A 20,818-nucleotide genomic window follows, 5' to 3' on the forward strand; every position below is an offset into this window, starting at 1 on the left:
ACCCCCATTGCTCCTACAAAGGAGCCCTCCAGAAGTTCTGGACTCAGCATTCCCAGATTCCTTGTGAAACCCAAACACTGGCTTGGACAGAAAGGTTCAAAGGTTTAGGTGGGATATAGGGAAGGAATTGGAATGGTTTCCCAGAGCAGCTGTGGCTGCCCCTGAATGCCTGGCAGTGCCCAAGGCCAGGACAGGGCTTGGAGCACCCCGGGACAGTGGGAGCTGTCAGGGTTGGAGCTGAATGAGCTTTAAGGTCCCTTCCAACCAAACATTCCAGGATTCCATATTGATTCTTTCAAATGCTGGGTCTCACCTGAGGTCCTGCCACCTGCTCTGCACACCCAGCCAGGTGAGGAGATGTCCCATCCAGCTGCAGGGTTTGCAGCCAGATGTTGGTGCTGTGACTGCAGCCCTGCCATCACTGCTGACTCAAGGCTGTTTCACCCCGTGTGCTGCTGCCCTGGGTCACAGGAGGACTGTGGCTTGAAAACTGTGACATCAAATTCAGCTGTTAATTGTGCTTGGAATTTCTGATATTACAATGGGATGGGATAGCTACACATGACAAATATCAAATATTCATCAAGGCAAGCAGCTGATAAAATTGTGCAACCATGTGCATGCAGGGAAAATGATTCATTTACAGATGTGCTGCTGATTTTTCATCACTGCACACAACCTGGACCACATCGGGAGCCAGACAAATGTTTAAATTCCACTGTTATTTTCCACCAGACAAACTCTTGTAACAGGTCTGACATTTCAGCTCCTCTTTGAAGCAATTTCTGCTGGATGTAAGAAACAAAACCCATAGAAATATCCTTTTGGGATTAATTCTCTAAACATAATGACTAAAGAGCCTACTGGCTTTGCTCTGAAATACTGCAATTTTTAGTGCTAGTACTAATAGCTGCAAGAAGTTGGCATTATTTATCTTTCTAAAACCATCTAAAAAGTTGTTTTAACTCCTGGAGGCTGCAAATTTTCTGTCTCAGAGAGAAGGCAGCACTGCAGCATCATTCAGAAGGAAGAAAGGTGAGAGGGCAAATGTCTTGTTCCAGTCTGTTAATCTGTACATTGCACTGTAAGCCTAGGAAATGGAAATAAAAGGGAGCCCTGGTGAAAATCTTCACATTATTGCACAGAACAGGTTTTCAGGAAGCAATTAACTGTCTGACTGGGAATATCCCTGCTTTTTATTTGATGTCAAACTCATGGGTGGTATTTTGAAACATTTGATTGAGCTCAGTCAATTAGCCTTGATTATGGTTTGGCTTTTCCCTCAGAATAGGCTGATCCATAGGGAATGCCACTCATACCAGCAGTGAGGCAGAGCAGGATGACTCAGCTGATTAATCAGCTTTCTTTTCTCCTATTAAGAAGCAAGACTTTGGCTTTCCCAGCTGCTGCAGTGATCACTATCGAGCTCGTGTTGTAACTCCCACAGCTTTGCTCACCCCTGACTCACATTCTGGGACAAGGAAAAGTCACCTGCACCCCTGACTGTTGGAGTCCTGGAGGAAAAAATCCAAAAACCAGCACCTGACCTGTCAGAGAATCATGGAATTACAGATCCCACCCTGGTCTGAGCTGGAAGGGACCTTCAAACTCATCTCATTCCATGCCATGGGCAGGGCACTTTTCACTGCACCAGGCTGCTCCAAGCCCTCCCATACCTCTGGGACCGAGGGACACACACAGCAAAGCTGCACCCAGGGATTCCTGTTCACCATAAACTCCTTGTTTGCAGGAGAAATGTTCCCATTCCTGTTGCTTTCTGATTGAGATTTGTCCCTAATTTGGAATCCACCAAGTTTATGGGTTCTGACAATTCCTTCAGACAAGCAGGTACTGAATCCTCACCTATATTTTGCCAAGTAAATCTAATAACTTTCTTAGAAACAGAGCACAGAACTTGCAGATGAGCGATTTTTTCCAATCCAAAAATCAGACTAATTTATTAAATAAGTTAATGGAAGAAAAAAAACAAAGGCCACTTGTAAAAATCTTAAGTAAACGCAGAGCGTTTTTCTCTTTCTTTAATAGGTAAATGGCACAAAACACAGCCAGGGTACAGTCACAGTGTGTAATCATAGTCATGAAATGCCTACAATGTAAATGGACTTAATGACAAAATTAAACAAATCTCAATTAAAGGCACAATGATTCCAGACAGGCAAAACCCATCACTCTCCCAGCTTCCCACTAAGTAGATCTCCAAGCATGGAAAGGTTGCCAGCTATGGGGAACAGTTTAGAAAGTTAATGACAGTACAAATGGGATTGACTGGAGACTGTAATCCTGGCTCTGTAAGCATTGCCAGAGGCCTGACATGAAGGAACAAGTACTATTTCAGGCAGGCTGCAAAGCCAAGGCGAAGATTAACATCTGTCAGAATCAGCTACAGATGAGATTCTTATTGATCCTTGAATGTCACAGGAATTTAGAAGGGCTCAAAGGAACTTTAAAGAGAATAATCAAGTATCTGTGGGTTTGGTTTGTAAACCTGAAGCACCTTTCCCGGATTTCAGCTATTTTTTTTCACACAGCTGTGTGTGATGTAGCTCAGTGCTACAAGGCAGAAGAGCAATTTCTTCCAACTTAGTCAGTGTCAAGCTTAGTCTTGCAGGAAAAGCAGTGGCAGGGAGCAGTTCTGGTGCTGTTACCAACCTCCAAGACAGCTTTTTGTGTTTGGACTGTGTTGCTGTGGATTTTGTTTCTGCCTCATCCGTATCTATCCCTACTAACAAGATTAGGGCTTTGCTCACATTCTTCTAATTAAAATGCTGTAATTCTGAGAAGAGATTCCACGTCTTCTTTTAGCAGGGTAATCAGTACATCTGTGAGTTCAAGTTGCTATTTTTTAACATCAAAGCTTGCACAAAGATAGCTCTCCTCCGTGCAGGCCATGACTTTTTATCCACACTGGTTTGAATAACAGGCTCCATTTTGTACTGGGATCAACATCACCTCCTCCAAGGGAAGGCTGGGAGAGCTGGGAATGCTCAGCCTGGAAAAGAGAAACTTCCAGGGAGACCTGAGAGCCCCTTCAGAGCCTAAAGGGGCTCTGGGAGAGACTCTGGACAGCCTGGAGTGCCAGGACAAGGGGAATGCTGCCCATTGCCAGAGGGCAGGGATGGATGGGAGATTGAGAATTAGGAATTGTTCCCAGTGAGGGTGGGCAGGCCCTGGCACAGGTGCCCAGAGCAGCTGTGGCTGCCCCTGGATCCTGGCAGTGCCCAAGGCCAGGCTGGACAGGGCTGGGAGCACCCTGGGGTGGCGAAGGTGCCCCTGCCAACCAAAGGCTCCCAACATCTTGTCCTGTCAGGAGCACACATATGTGGATTTTTCTGCAGCATTTTTTTCCTTGTTAAACTGAAGAAGCATGATCTGAGTGAAGCATGTCCAGGGAAGGGAACGGAGATGGGGAAGGAGCTGCAACACCAGGAGGGGCTGAGAGAGCTGGAAAGGGGCTCAGCCTGGAGAAAACGAGGCTCAGGGGGAATTTCTGGCTCTGCACAACTCCTGACAGGAGGGGACAGCCTGGAGTTTGGGTTCTGCTCCCAGAGAACAGGGACAGGAGGAGAGGGAACAGCCTCAGGCTGGGCCAGGGGAAGATTGGATATTAGTGAAAATTTCTTCACTGAAGGCATTGTCACTGGTGACCAGAGTGGAATACCTGGAAATGTTCAAAAACCACGTAGATGTGGTGCTTGGAGATGTGGTTTAGTGGTGGACATGACAGTGCTGTGTTAATGATCTTAAAGGCTTTTCCCAGCCTTTATGAACCTGTAAACTTCAAGCTGTATCTCACTTACCAGGAGCAGCAGTGACATTTTATTAACAAAACTTTTTGTTCTTAGCTTCTCCTTGCTATATCAAAGTACCACTGACAGCTTTCAGAAGCCTCTCCTGCCCTCACTCCTTCCCCCTGTTTTCTCTAAGGTTGTGACACAGCACTTAGAGACAGTTTTGTTTAATCAGCTTCTGCAAGATTGTTTTAGTGAATGTAGGTTGAGGAAACCCATTACAGCAGTTTAGTTTCCCAGTCCAAGAGCTCCCACATTAAATCCACTGATTGTTCTCACTGTGAAAATGGGGGGAAAAAAGTTCATATCTAATATAATAAAAGGTAGCAAGGAAAATAATATGTTGGTAGACATATAATGGTAGACATAATCTTCTAATCCTGGCTTACTTTTTATAGGAATTCCCTAATTTCCAAGTCCACATAACAGGGAAGTCTGTGAGCCCCACAGAAAGATGAAGGATGAACAGTTCAAAGATGCCCAGTGCTATCAGTGATAGCACTGTGTTGCAATTCAGGGATTCAGAGCTGTTCAGACTCAGAGCAGGGCCAAAGAGAGTTCTAGAAAATGTGACAGAAACACTCAAGGGCATGATTTAAAGGAAAAAGAGGCATCTTTCCCATTATCATTTGTACTGAAGCAAAAATGCTTTCAACCACCAGATGATGCCAGAAAATGTAAAGACCCTTCAAATCCTCCTCACACAAGTGTTGCCAAACACAGATTTATAAGAGCTGCTGAGACTGCCAGGTCAGTCCAACTCCCTGTTTCCTGTTCTTAAGCAAAGGTTGCTGAACTTCATTTAAACTTCTTTGCTCTCTGTTCTGTGCTTGAAGGATTCCCACAGCACAGGACAGGATCTGATCTTTCCCTTACAGACACTCTTCTGTTGAGCTGTCCTTTTGCACAGAGGGTCTGTGTGGCCAGGAGAGCTGAATAAATGTTCAAAGATATTTATTCCAGACACAGCTGCAGGCTCCCATTCACTTCTCTGTGTGTTACACCCTTCAAGCTTTGTGTGAGGTGAGGATATTCCAGAGCTGACAGGCTCTAAGAGGTTCAAGATCCACACAAACAAACCCCTTCCCACATTGAAATGTCACCTTAAATTTCATTTCACCTTAAATGGCTGAGCAGGGAATTAAAACCTCCTATCTTAAAACATCCACAGCAGCTGCCTCCCCTCAGACTCTGACATAATACAAAGATGGAAAACTCCTAAACTCCTACTCCCCACTGCTGGCTGGGTCTGTGCCCAGCAGCCCACAAGGTCCAGCTGAAATATGGCCCCAGTTCAAACTGTCTCTGCTCCCTGGGAGCATGAGCAGATTTGTTGTGCAGCAGCTGCCTGACACACTCAGGATGCTGAGAGTGCTGAAGTTTGGGCTGTGCTGCTCTGGCCTCAGGTTTGGTGCTGGGGTGGCAGCTGAAGGAGAGCTGAGATTCTCAGAGCATAGGAATGAAGTAACACCTAAATCAATCTCTGTGCTAGCTCAGTGCAAGGAAACACTCCTGGGATTAGTTTCTCTGAATATATATTTCGTTGCTAATGCACAGAATCCATCACATTTTGTTACCACCCTTCTTTGGAGCTGTCTGGCATTGCGAGTTAATGCAGCAATGAGTTCAAACAATCCCACAGCAAGGAGTAAATACCTTCCACAGCAGATGAAAGCCAAGATGCTGAAGAGCTCCCAGGTGTGCTGCAGACAGGACTGTGTGGGGCAGCAGCTCTGAGGCAGCTGGGCTCAATGTGTGACAGGAGAAGGCAGGAGCCCTGCAGATAAAGAGTCAGAGCGCGTGGAGCAGCACTTGGAGCTGGAGAGGAAACAAAACAGAGGATGTCAACACATAGGCACGACCCAGGGCAGGAGTGAGAGAGCCAGGGATGAGATTTTTAGGGGTGGCCGTCCCACTCTCCTGCTGCTTTTTAATCCATCCACTCCATAAGGAAAGGTGCAGAAAAGGGGTTTGGTAAAGAGAGAAGGAGCTGGTACTCATATGCATCACAAACACTGGCAAAGCCAATCTTGTTTTTCTACCACTTGAGGCATGCAGACACTAAAATACAATGAACAAATAAGGACAATAAGGCAAATAAAAGCATGGGAAGAAATAGGATCAGTTTCCCAAACACCCTGAACACTTGTGCTTTGCAGTGGTTTACTCTGCTGCCAAGTAACCAAGATGATCTCCCAGGCTGAGCTCAGAAAAACACACAGGGGGAAAATGTAGGTATGGAGCGTTTTGGATGGTGTCAACACACTTGCACAGAAAGCAGGCTTTAATCCTCAGCAAGTGCTGAGTACAGACATATAAAATATGAAAGCCCAGGGGTAAAAATTCCAGCAGCAGCACAGTTTACAAAGCAGCTCTGTCCCTTGATGAAAATGAAGCAGCACTGTTGTCTGGAGGGCAGGAGCTGCAAGGTGAAACCTCCTTTGCTGTTTCCTTCTTCTGGTGGTGCTCAGATGAGCCCTGGCATTAGGAGGAATATCTGAAAGGTCTAAGCAATTGTAAAAACCTCATGTTTTTCTTGGTAAATGATCCTAGATGAGAGGAGATTCCTATTTCTCCTGCAAGAACTACTTGTGCTTGCAGAGAACATTACAAGATGACACTGCAATCTGATAACTCAGTGTTTCTGTGGTTGACTTTGTTTTATTTGGTGATGTTTCCAGATTTTTTGTGGAAATCTCTACCCTGTTTCTTAGGAGGCTTTTACCCTCTCATTTCAAAACTACACCACATCTAAGAGGTTCCTGCTGTGCAGGGAAAGAAAAACCCTTTTTCCACCTCTTTGGTAACTAAATTTTTAAGCCACCAGCAAGGAGCAAAAAAACTTCAAAGCTGAAAGTTTTTCTTGCACCGAACTAAAGCATTTGCTTAGTGTACATTTAACACTAAGACTGTTACTTAATATATTTTTAATGTTATAATGGATTACTGCATCACTATTTATTTATATCTGCTCAGTTTAAAACCCACTGTATTTCACACCTCTGTAGTGGAGTGCTTAGGAATTTTTAAAAAAATTGTTTTGAACTCAATTTCAAACGGGAAAGGCAGGTGGAGTACAAGGGTTTGGGCATTGCCACATCTCTACAATCTGCAGAAAAAACTCAGGCTTTGAAATGAGCACACAGACAAATATCTGCTCAAGTCTTGGAGGTCACCTCATGTACAGCAGGGCACAAAGTTTATGTTCAGCTGTCCAGAAAATATGGAAATATACTTCTCAAATGCGCAGGATATGACAAAAAATACAGAAATCAAACAGCTAATGAGCAACAGCCCAATGATTGAGGTTTTTTGAGCACATAATTCACCTTAGGGTATGTTAGTTTAAGGAAAAATATTAACATTTTTCTATAGTTCAAAGTATTATGCCTGTGCCTTGAGAGTTATAATAAGAAGGGCACAGAATGATTGTGACTGCTCTGGGGTCAATACCTATTTCCAGCTGCAATAAAAATAAGGAATTTGTATTTCTAAAGGTGTCATTTTTAGGGGTTTTGTCATGATTTTCCTATTGTAATGTAAAGTAAATCATAAGTGAAGGAATTCAATCCCTAAAGAAGGCAATTGATTTCTGTAGGTCTCATGAAAGTAAAATAGATTTAAAAATGGGAAAGAATATCCTAGAAATTAAAAAAAAAAACAACAAAAGGAAGGTGGGCAGTGGAGAAGAGGAACATTGCTACTGCTTGGCAGGAATCCTGTGTTATTCTTTGGGTTCTTCACATGCTACACAAGTAAATTCTACTGACCATAACTGAGTGGGGAGGATCATTTTATTAAGTGTTTGTAAAACCACTCGACATTTCTGGATGGAAAAATCCTACACAAGCAAAGCAATATTCCATTCCAGTGTTGATGTTTCTTCCCTATCTCAGCACTCTGAGCGAACACAAGAGCACCTCCATGTCATAAGATTTAATTTTGTAGATTTTTGTCTATATCTTTAAGGGTTTTTTTAATGGAAAAAAATCCAGCCCATCAGTTTGAATTGCTGCAGCTACAGAAGTTTTTATCAGGTGCAGCCAGGCCCTCAGTTCAGCAGAACAGAGATTTTAAAATTCTCTCAACTCTACTCTTTGCTGCATCCTTCTGTACTCTGACTTGCCAAGCACAGACAGCCTTCAGCTTCCCTTTGGAGCTTCTCAGAATTCCTGCCCTATTAAAATATCATTGAGTCATTGAAAATAGTTATAAACACACTGGAAGATTTGTAGAAGATAAAATTCCTTTTGGATGTAAATAATTAATAGAACGGGAAAGTCTGAAAAGTCACGGCCATAATTTATGGCAGCTCCTTGTCCTTACATAATGCTCCTTTCCAAATTCATGATCCAGAGAAACTCTGAAGATGATGGAGTCTACCTTTGGGAATGTGATCATGATATCCCAGCTCATTTTTGTTTTCTACCTCATTTTTGGAGGCACTGCATTGATGCCTTACTCTACAACACATGCAGTTGCTAAAACCCCTGTGTTCAAGTTTGTTAATGCAGTTGTAGAAAAGTGAAAAAGGAGAATATAAATGAAAATTATGGGCCTGAATAAAAATGAAATGCTAGCACTGCTGCTGGGATTCAGCTGGTTCTTATTAATCAGGGTTTGGAAAAGAATCAGGATTTATATTCCCTTCTGAATAGCTGGAATAAGATCACTAGTTGGAAAGGTTTACTGGCCCTAAAGATATTGTATTTTTCTGCCTTAACTACTCTTGGCTGTAAGAGGGGATGTAACATCACAGTCTGACTGCCCTCATACTTTCTGTTCCCAGCTGAATTCCAGTTTGATTTTGGTCGTGTTGTGAAGTCTGAAATTCCAGTTCTTTCATTCCTGGTAATTTTGTATTGGAAACCTCGGGGCCAAATATAGCAAGCCAACTATTCCCAAATTTAAATCCATTTGGGAAGGGTGTAGAGGGGAGAAGGGCAGGCCATGCTCCAGCCCCAGGAAGGTCTTTGGAGTCACTGTTTTAAGCAGCAGGAGGGAATGAGTCCTGCTGTGTTTGGACAGGGATTGGAGGGAGCAGCAATCCCATCCTGGCTGCAGCTGGGTAGGATGGAGGCATCCAACTTTATATGGATGGATTTATCCCATTTATCCTGCAGTAGTTTCCCTGTCAGTTAGTGCCTGAGATCTTTAGTCACTCCTTGGTGCCTATGAATTAGGATATATGAAACCCTGGAGTCCTATAAAAATATATATACCCAGCTCCGGGGCGATATGGAAAGTTCCAAAGCAATCATCACATGCCAATCATTGATTTTAGGATTTGCTTTCTGGATAATAACATAGGGATGATATACAACCCTGGTATGCTCCTATAACTTACTCCTAGCCAGGATTTTTATTTCTAGCTCATTTAATTTACCAGCTCTATGCCATTGAGGTTATTGACTTCAGGAGAATCAGATTCACATGCTCCTCCAAGAGCTGTTTTCTGCCATTTATTTTCAGTTTGTCACCAGTTTTTTAAGTGATGTGTTTCCCTTCACTTTACTTAAAGAGATTTTTATCTTGACAGAGACAATTTCTTTGTCTTTTATTTAACAACTGCCAGTTTGGTTTTGTTATCTGCATCAGGATAAGCTTTGTGCTCTGTCAGGGTGGCTCGGTGCATGTTTAACACTCACCAACAGCCAATATGTCACAGCAAGGGCTGCATCCTGTCACAAGCCCTTGCTGGTATGGCCACCCTGACCTAGGATCATGGGGTTTTTCCCAAAGGAATCACATTTTACATGACTGTTGATGCCTCTGAATTCCCATGAGCAAGCTCTACAGGCCAGAGTATCACGATGTCAAATGCTGTAAAACAAACTTGAGAAGTAAAACAAATAATTATATTCTTAGAAGTTTGGATTTTGTTTTACCACCCAGGAGTTTTAAACTAAGGTTTCTAAAGGTGAGCTGTGCCTGTCCCATGTCACCAGAGCTGTCACCTCCTGTCAGGAGCCTCCAGCTGTGGCTCCAGCTGGATCTCTCCCAGCAGATGGCCTCACTCAGCACCAGATGCTCTGAGGGAATGGGGTGTCAATGAAGGTGATGGAAAGACACTTTTCATCTCTTTGGACTTCTCTACAGAGACACCAGCAGGTGAAATATTGATGGACTGGTTCAGGATGAAAGAAGGGATGAAATTAGGACCTTGCAAATAAGCCACTTCCATTACTTATACCCCAATAAATATAGAATAAACATTAAGAAGTGTTGGATTTGGTGCATCCCCACCCTACAGAATCACAGCATGGTTTGGGCTGGAAGGGACCTCAAGGATGATTTGACTGCACCCACTGCCACGGGCAGGAATATTGGGAATATTCCACTATCCCAGGCTGCTCCAAGCCTGTCCAGCCTGGCCTTGAGCACCTCCAGGGATGGGTTGAGACTCATGGAGCAATTTCCCCTTGAGCTCCCCAAATTCCCAGAGGCTCAGTGGGCTGTGAACCAGCCCTGTTATTACCTTTGCCTGGGCCTGGGCTGAGTCAGAGCTCTGGAGGCAGATGCTGGGTGCACATCCTGATGACGAGGAGGATCACGGTGACATGATGATGCTCCCTGCTGCAGGGCAGAATTTTTCTCAGTCTACTGCTCTCCCTAGAAATCCTCAAAGGAACATTTCAGTGCTGGAGGCATTTGGAAAAAAGAAAAAAAAAAAAAAAAAAAAAGGAAGTGTATGAGACACAGGTAGCTTCCAGCTGGCTCTCCAGCAGTCATAAACCTCTTATTTACAGGCTGAGTCACTGCAGATATAATGGAGGAATGAAATGTTGGGTCCATTAGAGATTCCCATTTTCTTGCTCATCAGCTAAGATCAAGGCAAAGCTGTGCCTCTGACACTGCTCTTAGTCATAATGGCTTCAGGATTCCCTTCAAGGCCGCCCAGGGCTCAGAAATCTTTTCCTTGAGTTGCTATTGCTAAATTTTAATTCATATAACTTATATACTGGTGAAAATGTTTCCTTGAGAGATGTGCCAGAGGCAGCTTCTCTTTACCAGCAACTTCAGCAGCAGCAGCTGCCTCCCTCATTTCTCTCTCACTACCAGAAGCAATGAGAGAAAATTAATTCACTACTTGTTGCTTATTTTGGTGACCTCCACGATCCCACTTGCTGCACTGACAGCCAAGCAGCTCTGTTTATTTTTTACACATCCCTAAAATATGCCAACAACTTCAAGAACGACAGAAAACAACATTCCAAATTGTATAATGCCTCAGATTACAACATTCTATGCTTATGTTTATTGACTGTGTTTATTCTCATTTAGAAAATAATTTACTTGCTGTGCTTGACTGAGATAAATAAGCATTAATTTATCTTTTCTCAGTGTAGGAGCTGCTTTAATGGCATCTGGTCAAGTGCAGTGAGAAGGCTGCACTGACTGCTGTTCTCATTGGAAGCAATTAATTTAGTAAATTTATTAAATTCTCATTCCTAATAACTCTCCAGGCAACATTCCCTGTTTGTCCATTTTTCCTCAGATTCTGTGGGTAACTTTAACAAAAGGGAATTCCCTAAACATATTTTGTTTGGCACTTTTTGCACGTAGAGATCCTGCAAGCAAAGAGCTTTTCAAGACACGGAACCATTTGCTTTTTGATGTGATCCATTTCTCCACTCTCCAGAATTATGGAATCCCGGAATGTTTTGGGGGTGGAAGGAACCTTATAGCTCACCCAGTTTCATCCCTGCCGTGGCAGGGGCACCTTCCCCTGTCCCAGAGTGTTCCAAACCCTGTCCAACCTGGCCTGGAACATTTCCAGGGATCCAGGGGCAGCCACAGCTGCTCTGGGCACCCTGTGCCCAAACCAGTCTGGGACTCTTTAATTCTACTCTGCATGTGCTGAGACTAAAAAAATAAGACTGAAGTGAGTTTTTCTTACCCACAGGTCTGTCATCCTGTGTACAGGTACATCCTGAAGAAAGACTCACTTCACCAGGATATTTTATGAATGTCTGGGAGTGGTAGAACAGAGGAATAGTCTATGGATGCTGAATAACACTGCATCATTTACTGGATTCCACCACAGCCAGGAATCCGGGAAAAAGACAGTAAAAGAACTTTTAAAAAAAAGTCCTGCTGAAAATAAATGCTTTTGTGGTTAAAAACCAGCCAGTTGGAACTGAAACAGTGTTTTCTTAGGGTGGCAGAACAGTTGGAAAAGTTGTTGGAATATTTTTGGCAGTGGCCAGCACATTATAGCTCTATCATTACTGGTACTCAACTCTCCAGAGTTCACTGAAAGGGTTATTACTTCACTTTCACATTCCTGCAAAAACACAGCACACTCCATCTGTAGCATGAACCTCTGGATTCTGGAACTCTGTGTGACCTTTCTGACACACTGATAGGAGTGGAAGCAGCTCAGCTCCAAAGCCTGCAACACCAGGGGCAGCCAGAGCCACAGCCCCAAGCAAGGCAGGCTGCCCAAACCACCGTGCACGTACCAGGGTGACTGCGGTGCCCTGCTCTGATGGAAACAGCCTGGGAAGGTTTCAGCTGCAGGTTTAAACATCAAGGAACTTGTACCTGGGTGCTGTAAGAGCCAAACCCAGTGGCTGCCTTTGCTGGCAGTCAGTGCTCCCACTGACAGACTGTGCAGGTGGAAAGTGAGTCCAATTCATATTTTTGCATTAGCAGCTTGTTCTCCTTAGCAAATGCACTTCAGTCTGATGCAGCAGGATTTTTGCAGTGCAGGAGTGCCTTATCCAACCCCTATTTACCTTATACAACCTCTACTTCCCTTATGAAATGGAGCAGATAAGCTATTGAATAAAAAGATTAATAAAATACTATTTCTATCCCTTTCAGTGGTATGATTTTACAACCAGAAAATGTGTTTTGCTGAGAAGGTGTCAGTGTGCTGGATTTAATTGGTGAAGAAAAGAATGGCTTTCCTTTAGTTGGGGTCTGTATGATCATTGCCAATGTAGTGATTTACACTGGAGTCATTGCTGCCCTTACAGCAGCAACACAGAAAACACCTAAATATTTGCTTTTATGTGCCTGTGAGTTTTGTATCTTCAATTCTTCTCAAATATCAGCCATAATCAGATAATTGTCTGGCAATCTGTGACTCTCCTCCTGAATTTAACTGTAACCAGATTTGCTTCCCACAGTAGATGTTGGGCTGTGAGCCCTGCTTTGTGCCTGGCTGCTGTGCAGTGCCACCAGATATTGCTGCCCCTGCAAGGTGTCTGAGAGGAGTGGGAAGCAGTGGATCAATAACCATAATCTAGTAAAGGTGCTGAGTAAAGGCAGCCCTGTCTTAGAAATGTTCTGCTCTGCAAAGTCTGGAACCGCTTTGGACAAGCGGAACAAGTTTCCCTCGCTGCTGTGACAGGGAAAAGGCACAGCTCAGAAAGCCAGGGGGGCTTGTCCCTGTGCCCCTGCTGCCATGGGGGATGGCACTGAGAACTCTGATTTGTGGCTGATTTCTGACACAAACCCTTCTGCCCTAGTGACCCACAGCACACACAGCTGGCAGGAGCAGCAGGGCCCCATGGCAAGGAGCAGCCCAGCCCGGCTCAGCTCTGGATGAAATAAGGACCTTGCTGGGGGAGCAGTTCTTCGTGCAGTGCACTCACAGGTAAGCCACACTCACTGCCCCAGCAGCCTGGAGCCACCCATGGGCCAGGGTAACTGGCCCAGCACAGAAATGAGGTCAGCACAGTGGTGTAATTTTGGCATCACAATGCCTGTGATAACCTTTGTGTTGTCATCTTATTGCAAAGCTCTCATATCTTCTCAGTGATTTCTCATGGTCATCTCCTCGCAGCACTGACTCCTCCTTCACAGCACAACCAACAAACTCCAACTCTCTCCTCAAACAGCTAACCCACTCTTTTGTAGCACTCGTCTTCTTACTGGACACAGCTGTGGCCTGTTAAGGGCAGGCCTGTTCCTAATCTCTGGTGATTAGTACAGCTGCAGTTTCTCAGGTGTGAGATTACCTTCTGCTCTGTCTTTATTTTCTTACATTCTATCCCTGCACACCTTTGTGCCCAGGGTTCCCATCTCACACCCCCCAGCACTGGAACTGGCAGCTGCACATCCCCTGCAAGTCCAGGTGGCTGCACGAGGCATCCCCTGTGAGCATCTCCAGAAAGCACTATCAGAAGCTCTAATAACTAATTATGGGACAAAGTTTGGAGAGAAAATCATAGAATCCCAAAATGGTTTGGGTTGGAAGGGACCTTAAAGCTCATCCTGCTCCAACCCCCTGCCATGGGCAGGGACACCCCAAACTCCCCAAAACAGCCTATAAAATACCTCTGTGTGCCAGCAACAGGGTTCACAACCCTCACAGCCCAAGGCACACCTATTCTTTAATGTTAACTTCTCTTGCCTGGGTTGTCATCAAGTTGAGTTCGCTTTTTCAATGTGTCACTTTCTATTCTCCACTAACTCACTAATTGTTAAAAAAATACCATTTTGAATGCTCAGAAAAGTTACCATGTATCCCAAATACATTCTGTCTGTTTGGGCCACACTGCACAGAATGATTTAGCACAAGGAGAGGAAATACAAGGCAATTAAAGAAAAAAGGCAGGCAAGGTCTTTCTGCTTTTGTGTAAATGGCCTTAAATCAAAAATTTCAGCACAGGCAACACAAAAACCCAGGGAAGGGAGGTAAATGTAGCTGCATTTTAAAGCAGCAAATCTTGCATAGCACAAAACCAGAACCAGCTCTTTGCTGACATTGCAGCATCCCTTTCCTATAGAAGGAAATAATAAAAAAGGGCTTTATGCATAAACACAATACACTGAGGCTGCTATTGGCAGGGCGAAATTGTGCCTGGATTTTATTCTGCAAACCTTTTCCATTAACATTTCTGTCGGGAAAGCTGACTCTTGAGAGATGTAATGAACCATCTGACTTCAGTTTGGTTGTGGAACAAGGGGTTACTCTCTGGAGGGTGCACAGCCAAGCTCTGAGCTACACCCAGCTCTGTTTCCTTATACAGAGGATGACGAGTGCTCCAGCACGAGCAGCACGTGGGAAAGCAGCAACCCTCAGCCTTGCTTTAAACAAATTAAAGTGCCTTTGGAACAGTGAGGATTTGCTCTGTGACAAACATTTGACTCTCCTCGTCATCATTTTGTCCCCAATGCCTCCAGCCTAGCAGTTGCACAGACAAGTGCTCACACAAAGGCTTTTGGCCTTTCTCTTCCTTCCTCCCCTCCAGGGCTCTGCTTCTCCTCCCTCCTCAGTCACTGCTTCACTTGGTGTCTCCTGCTGGTCCCCTGAATGTTTGCTCAGCCCTGCACAAACCTTGCTGTTTATGTCATTTCAGCTCCTGTCTGAGATAAGACACACCAGATCCTGTGGGACATCTTAGGGTTGTTCTGCATTTTCCACAGGATTATGCTCTGGCAGAGCACCCTGCTCGAGTCCTTTAGTGCTGCTTGGGATTCTAATCTGACAAAGCTCCACAGAGGGGGGGAACTGCAACCATAATTGACCCACACCCAGCAAAAACACAGAGAAATTCTGGGAAATCACAGTGGAACTGCAGAGCCTGATTCCTCTGGTACAAAACCCTGTTTGTCCAGTGGCTTTGGGGCTCCCTGCCTGCTGGCCAGCCACGGCACAGCTCGGGGCCAGCTGAGACATGTCAGGAAAACAAGGCAAAGAGACGGGGAGGAGCCTCACTTGGGCTTTTCTGTTTATACCCTGTCTCTGCTCATTAAGTCTTTACAGAGGAAATACAATGTCTGCCCTTCACTGCAATTCCAGAGCATTTCTGAATGTCTCTCATTCCCAACATGTGGCTGAATTAGTCAGCACATGGTAGTTGCCCAACGAGGTATTGCTGCTGCTGCTCTTCCTGCATGAAATGGGTCTTAGCAAAGCTTTGGACATTTGGCTTGCATTTTTCCACACCCAAACAGATGTGCCTGTCCTCTGGATTGAAGGAGGACCAGCACTGGCACTGTATTTGCTCTGCAGGGACTTTTGGGGTTCTTGCTCATGGCATTCTGAAAATAAACAGGTGATTCCCTGTCCAGAATTCCCAGTACTTAGGCCACAATGGCTGTAGCTGTGCTCTATCTAAGCAGAGGTAGTTTGGCATCCACAGTGCTCCCCTATGTGCCCTTGAATGTGGAAAAATCCCATCTGCCCTTGTGACACAGATACTTGAACTCTTCAAGGAAGGGGCCTGGGCTTTATCTGCCCTAACTCAGTGATGCAGTGTGTCCTGAAAGGGCAGCTGGAGAGCTGGCAGCTGCTGGAGGCTGCCTGGCCACATGGCAGGTGAGTGTGGCTGCGGAGGGTGTGATAATGGCACCAGGTATGGGCTTGCTGGCCCCCACCATAGCCCCAAGGACACCTCTGCAGACAAATTTAGGGAATGGACAGCTGTTCTGGCCAAGGGACTGCTTCTGCTTTCACTCCCGTGCAGCCAAGAGACCAGCCCTGGCCAAAAAGGTTGCTGCAAAACTCACTAGAGATCTGACTCCTGGGAACATGCTGTCACCATATGGTCTCCACATTAATAGCACCAAACAAGTGCTTCATAAACAGTGCTCTAACGACAAATACCAGAGGAATTAATAATAATCTAGCTATTATTTTCTAATGTTCTCGCTTTATTAAGAACACTGATGCTGTCTGAATGAGCTCTTCCGGAAGAACAACATCTGGCACTCACATGAATACCTGATGAAATCCGTATGATCCTGGGTAGCTGATAAATTTATGGCCAGAACAGCAGCAGTTTGTGCCCTCCTGCCTCACAGTAACAGTGTCCTTCTCTCTCGTTACAGGTTAGAATGTAATGTCCATGTGCTGTTCTACACTCTACAGTAACAGTGTCTTTCTGTCTCATTCTAGGTCAGAATGTAATGCCCATGATGTTCTACACTCTACAGTAACAGTGCCTTTCTCTCCTGTTCTAGGTTAGAATGTAATGCCTATGTGCTGTTCTAGATTCTGACTGCAATAACAGTGCCCTTCTCTCTTGTTCTAGGTTATAATGTAACACTCATTATGTTCTACACTCTGCAGTAACAGTGCCCTTCTCTCTTGTTCTAGGTTATAATATAATGCCCATGCTGTTCTATGCTCTGACTGCAGTAACAGTGCCTTTATCTCTTGTTCTAGGTCATAATATAATGCCCATGCTGTTCTACACCCTGCAGTAACCGTGCCCTTCTCTCCTGTTCTAGGTCAGAATCTTACACCCATGATGTTCTACACTCTACAATAACAGTGCCCTTCTATCTTGTTCTAGGTTAGAATATAATGCCCATGCTGTTCTAGATTCTGACTGCAGTAACAGTGCCCTTCTCTTTTGTCCTAGGTTAGAATGTAACACCCATGCTCTTCTGACTGCAGTAACAGTGCCTTTCTGTCTCGTTCTAGGTCAGAACGTAATGCCCATGCTGTTCTACACTCTGACTGTAGCTTTTTTGATCGGCACACAGGCAGCTCCCAAGTCAGAGGACAATGCCCCACTGGAGTTTCCTGCAGAACATTCCCAGCTCAGCACCCGGAGCGACCGACACCGCATTGCCCAGGAGGCTCCGCAGACGTCCCACGGCCACACCGCGTGGAGCCTCGGCAGGAGAGAAGCCCTAAACATCACCGTGGACCCCAAAATCTTTCGGAAGCGGCGTTTCCGCTCTCCCCGGGTGCTGTTCAGCACGGAGCCCCCGCCGCTGGCCGGGCAGGGCCGGAATTTGGGATTTCTCAGCGGCGCGGGGGCTCCCAACAGGACTGCCAGGAGCAGGAGGAGCACGCACCCCGTGCTGCACCGCGGGGAGTTCTCGGTGTGCGACAGCGTCAGCATGTGGGTCGGGGACAAAACCACGGCCACCGACATCAAGGGCAAGGAGGTGACGGTGCTGGGCGAGGTCAACATCAACAACAACGTCTTTAAGCAGTATTTTTTCGAGACCAAGTGCAGGGACCCCAAGCCGGTGTCGGGCGGGTGCCGCGGCATCGACGCCAAGCACTGGAACTCGTACTGCACCACCACCCACACCTTCGTCAAGGCCCTGACCATGGAGGGCAAGCAGGCGGCCTGGAGGTTCATCCGCATCGACACCGCCTGCGTCTGCGTGCTCAGCAGGAAGGCGGCCAGGCCCTGAGCCCGCGCCCTCCGACCCCCCTACCTCAGCCTGTAAATTATTTTAAGTTATAAAGGACTGCATGGTATATTTATAGTTTATACAGTACAGAAAGAACCTCATTATTTATTAAACTCTTTTGGAAACCTTTGGTGTTTTGTAAGTTATTTACTGGCAGAGCTCTTTAAAGTGAGTGTTTGTTTTAGTGTCATTCACCTCTACAGCTCTGGGGTGTTGAACGAGCTTTCAGCAAAAAGAAAACATTTTCCACACAGTTTTCACACGTATTGCTCTCTTCTACAAGAAAACTTCCCTGCCAGTTTATTGTAGGTTTATTTTCAATTGAAATTTTTTTGTCCAAATACCAAGAGACCAAAACAGAACTTTCAAAACTTGCTTCCAGTATTACTAATTATCCATAAAAGTATTAATCATATCTAATTAATCATCTTAGTGAAGTCCTGGTAGAAAAACTAATTCTTCATTGTTGCCAGATCAATTTATAAGAATTTATAAATTCTTTATAAGTAAGAATATTACTGCATATTTTCAAATTGCCCACTGTTACTTTCATTGCAAAAATAATCCATTTTGAATTACTTTGGAACATTTGTTTACACAAGAATAGAATCTCAAAGTATGTATTTTTGTGTTAAAATGGTATTTTACAGCTCATTACTTCAGAACTACATCGGAATATGAGATTTCAAATGTCAATATACTTATATAAATTTAAAAAGTTCAAGTGCCTTATAATCCAAATTCGATAATTTTCTCAAGCCAGCGTTCCGGTAATGGGACCTGCCATAAGAGCAAGTCTTTTCATGCATGACAGACTAAAACCCAAAAATAAATAATAAAAAAATCACTGAGGCTGTGTTTTAGCAAGGACCCAAAATAACCCTGTGCTCAAGATTTCTGCATGGCGGGGACATCGACCTCCAGAAATACCCGGCAGAGCCCCAGGCCTGAGCTGGGCGTTTCACTGCACTCTCCAAAAGCTGCAGATCCTCTCCTTGTTTCCCTTGGAAGAGCAGCTGTTCTCCATTGCAGAAACTGTTTCAAAACAAATACCATCAAGGTTTTTCAGTGTGGTCCCTTCCAAATCCTAGAGGGCACAGCCACCCTCGGCTCCCCTCCTGCATGGTTCTTGCTTTAATGCAAAAAGCAGAGCTGACCTTTGCTTCCTCCACGTAAGCAGCACAGCAGGGCAGCAAAATCTCCAGAGAAAACGTGCTGGGGTAAAACAGTGCCAGTGGAATTAACCCAGGCCAGGCAAGAGGTGCTTCCTGGTGGGACAGTGCCAGTCTGTGTGACGTGGAGGGCACAGCCACCACCCCTGAGCATCTCTGCTCTGCCAGTTTTCACTCCCCTCCAATAAGGTTTTATGGTGTGGGGCAGCAATGTCCCACTGAGAAAGTATGGCTCTCTCCAGAACAACATATTTGCAATATTTTTGTGAATAATCACTTATCTGAAATGCTGAGGAGGAGGCAGGCTCCTGGCTGTCCTGATCCTCCAAATAACAACTTGTTTTGGAGCAGGGGAGGCAAGGAAATCACAGAGGTCTCAGGTGCCCTGACCCAGCAGCAGAACCCTGTCACCAGCACAGGAGGGATGGAGGGACATCAGTGACGCACAGTGTTCTGAGGCAGAGGAAAGCAGGGAATTCGAGCAGGCTGTGCTCCTCAGTGCCCTTAAAGCCAAGGTGACAAATTGCTGTAGAACTGTTTTCTAAGCCTGACACAATGGGAGTAGAGAAGAATGGAGCTGCTGCTCATTCAGAACTCCTAAGTTTATGGAGACTGAGATTATTTTACCACTGACATAAGAGAACTGCAATTGAAAGTGTCTTCTGAATGCCTTTGGTAATTCCAAACATGTGTACGACCTGGCATTTCTTCAAAAGCCCTGAAAGTGATGCCTTTCTTCCTCAGGACAGCTGGAAAGGGACTTCTGACAAGGACACTTGGTGATGGGTGGGGGGGGGTGGCTTTAAAATGAAGGAGGGCAGATTTAGATGGGATATTGGGGAGAAATTCCTCCCTGTCAGGGTGATGAAGCCCTGGCACAGAGTAGCTTTGGCTGCCCCATCCTTGGAAGTGTCCAAGGCCAGGTTGGACAGGGCATGGAGCAACCTGGGACAGTGGAAGGTGTCCCTGCCATGGCAGGGTTTGGAAGAAAATGATCCTAAAGATTCCTTTCAGTCCAAACCATTCTGGGATTCCATGATAATTAAAGCAATATTGGGAGCTGCCATCCCTAATTAGAGATCACATCAAGAGGCTACGCAGCAGAGCAAAGGGGGAAATCTTTTTGTTAATGTCACTTTAGGGAGACAAGAAAACAATTTCAGGATTTAACTGCTCAGCAAGAAATTCCTGGGTTCTGAGTGAGATCTCAGGTGATCAAACCTAACCCACAACTGCAGGAGAAGGGATGTGGGACAGAAGGGCCAGGTGACACCACAGCTCAACTCCCACTGCTGAAACAAAAGCTGCCAAAGCACCCAAATCAGCCTCATCTGCTTTGTTTCTGCTTTTACAAGTGAAAGTAAATTATCTATTTACTTTCACTTGTAAAAGCTGCATTAAAATCTGTATGGTGAGTCAAGACTACAGCTCAGCATGGAGAATGGAGCTGATGCCCTGCTCAGCTTTTTGTGTAAGGTGACAATAACTGAAAAACCTGTGAGGAAGGATCTTCATAGACCAACTTTGTTCAACACTAACTGCTCACTCACAGCTCTCTGCATTTCCCAGCAGTTCCTCTGGTGCCCTCAGCTTTTGGAACAAGTGCTACTCACTGAGTGATGAATTCTCTTCCCACTGTTTAAGAAAAGAAGTCTACCAGTTTTAATTATATATACATATATATATATATATATATATAAGTATGATAACCAACTGCTTCTC

The 20,818-nt window shown here is 45.0% G+C and overlaps 1 protein-coding gene across 1 annotated transcript in view; it reads left to right on the forward strand.

Annotated features, from left to right (window-relative positions):
* Positions 1-18,016, forward strand: part of NGF (nerve growth factor) — a 28,137-nt gene extending 10,121 nt beyond the window's left edge. Inside the window, exons 2-3 of the mRNA XM_063177810.1 lie at positions 13,289-13,416; positions 17,197-18,016. Coding sequence (XP_063033880.1) covers positions 17,208-17,924 — 717 coding nt within the window. The 5' untranslated portion in view covers positions 13,289-13,416; positions 17,197-17,207 and the 3' untranslated portion in view covers positions 17,925-18,016. The remainder of the gene's footprint in view (positions 1-13,288; positions 13,417-17,196) is intronic.
* Positions 18,017-20,818: the final 2,802 nt, after the last annotated feature.

Source organism: Melospiza melodia, chromosome 28 (genome assembly GCF_035770615.1).
Source record: "Melospiza melodia melodia isolate bMelMel2 chromosome 28, bMelMel2.pri, whole genome shotgun sequence".
Classification (NCBI taxonomy): domain Eukaryota; kingdom Metazoa; phylum Chordata; class Aves; order Passeriformes; family Passerellidae; genus Melospiza; species Melospiza melodia.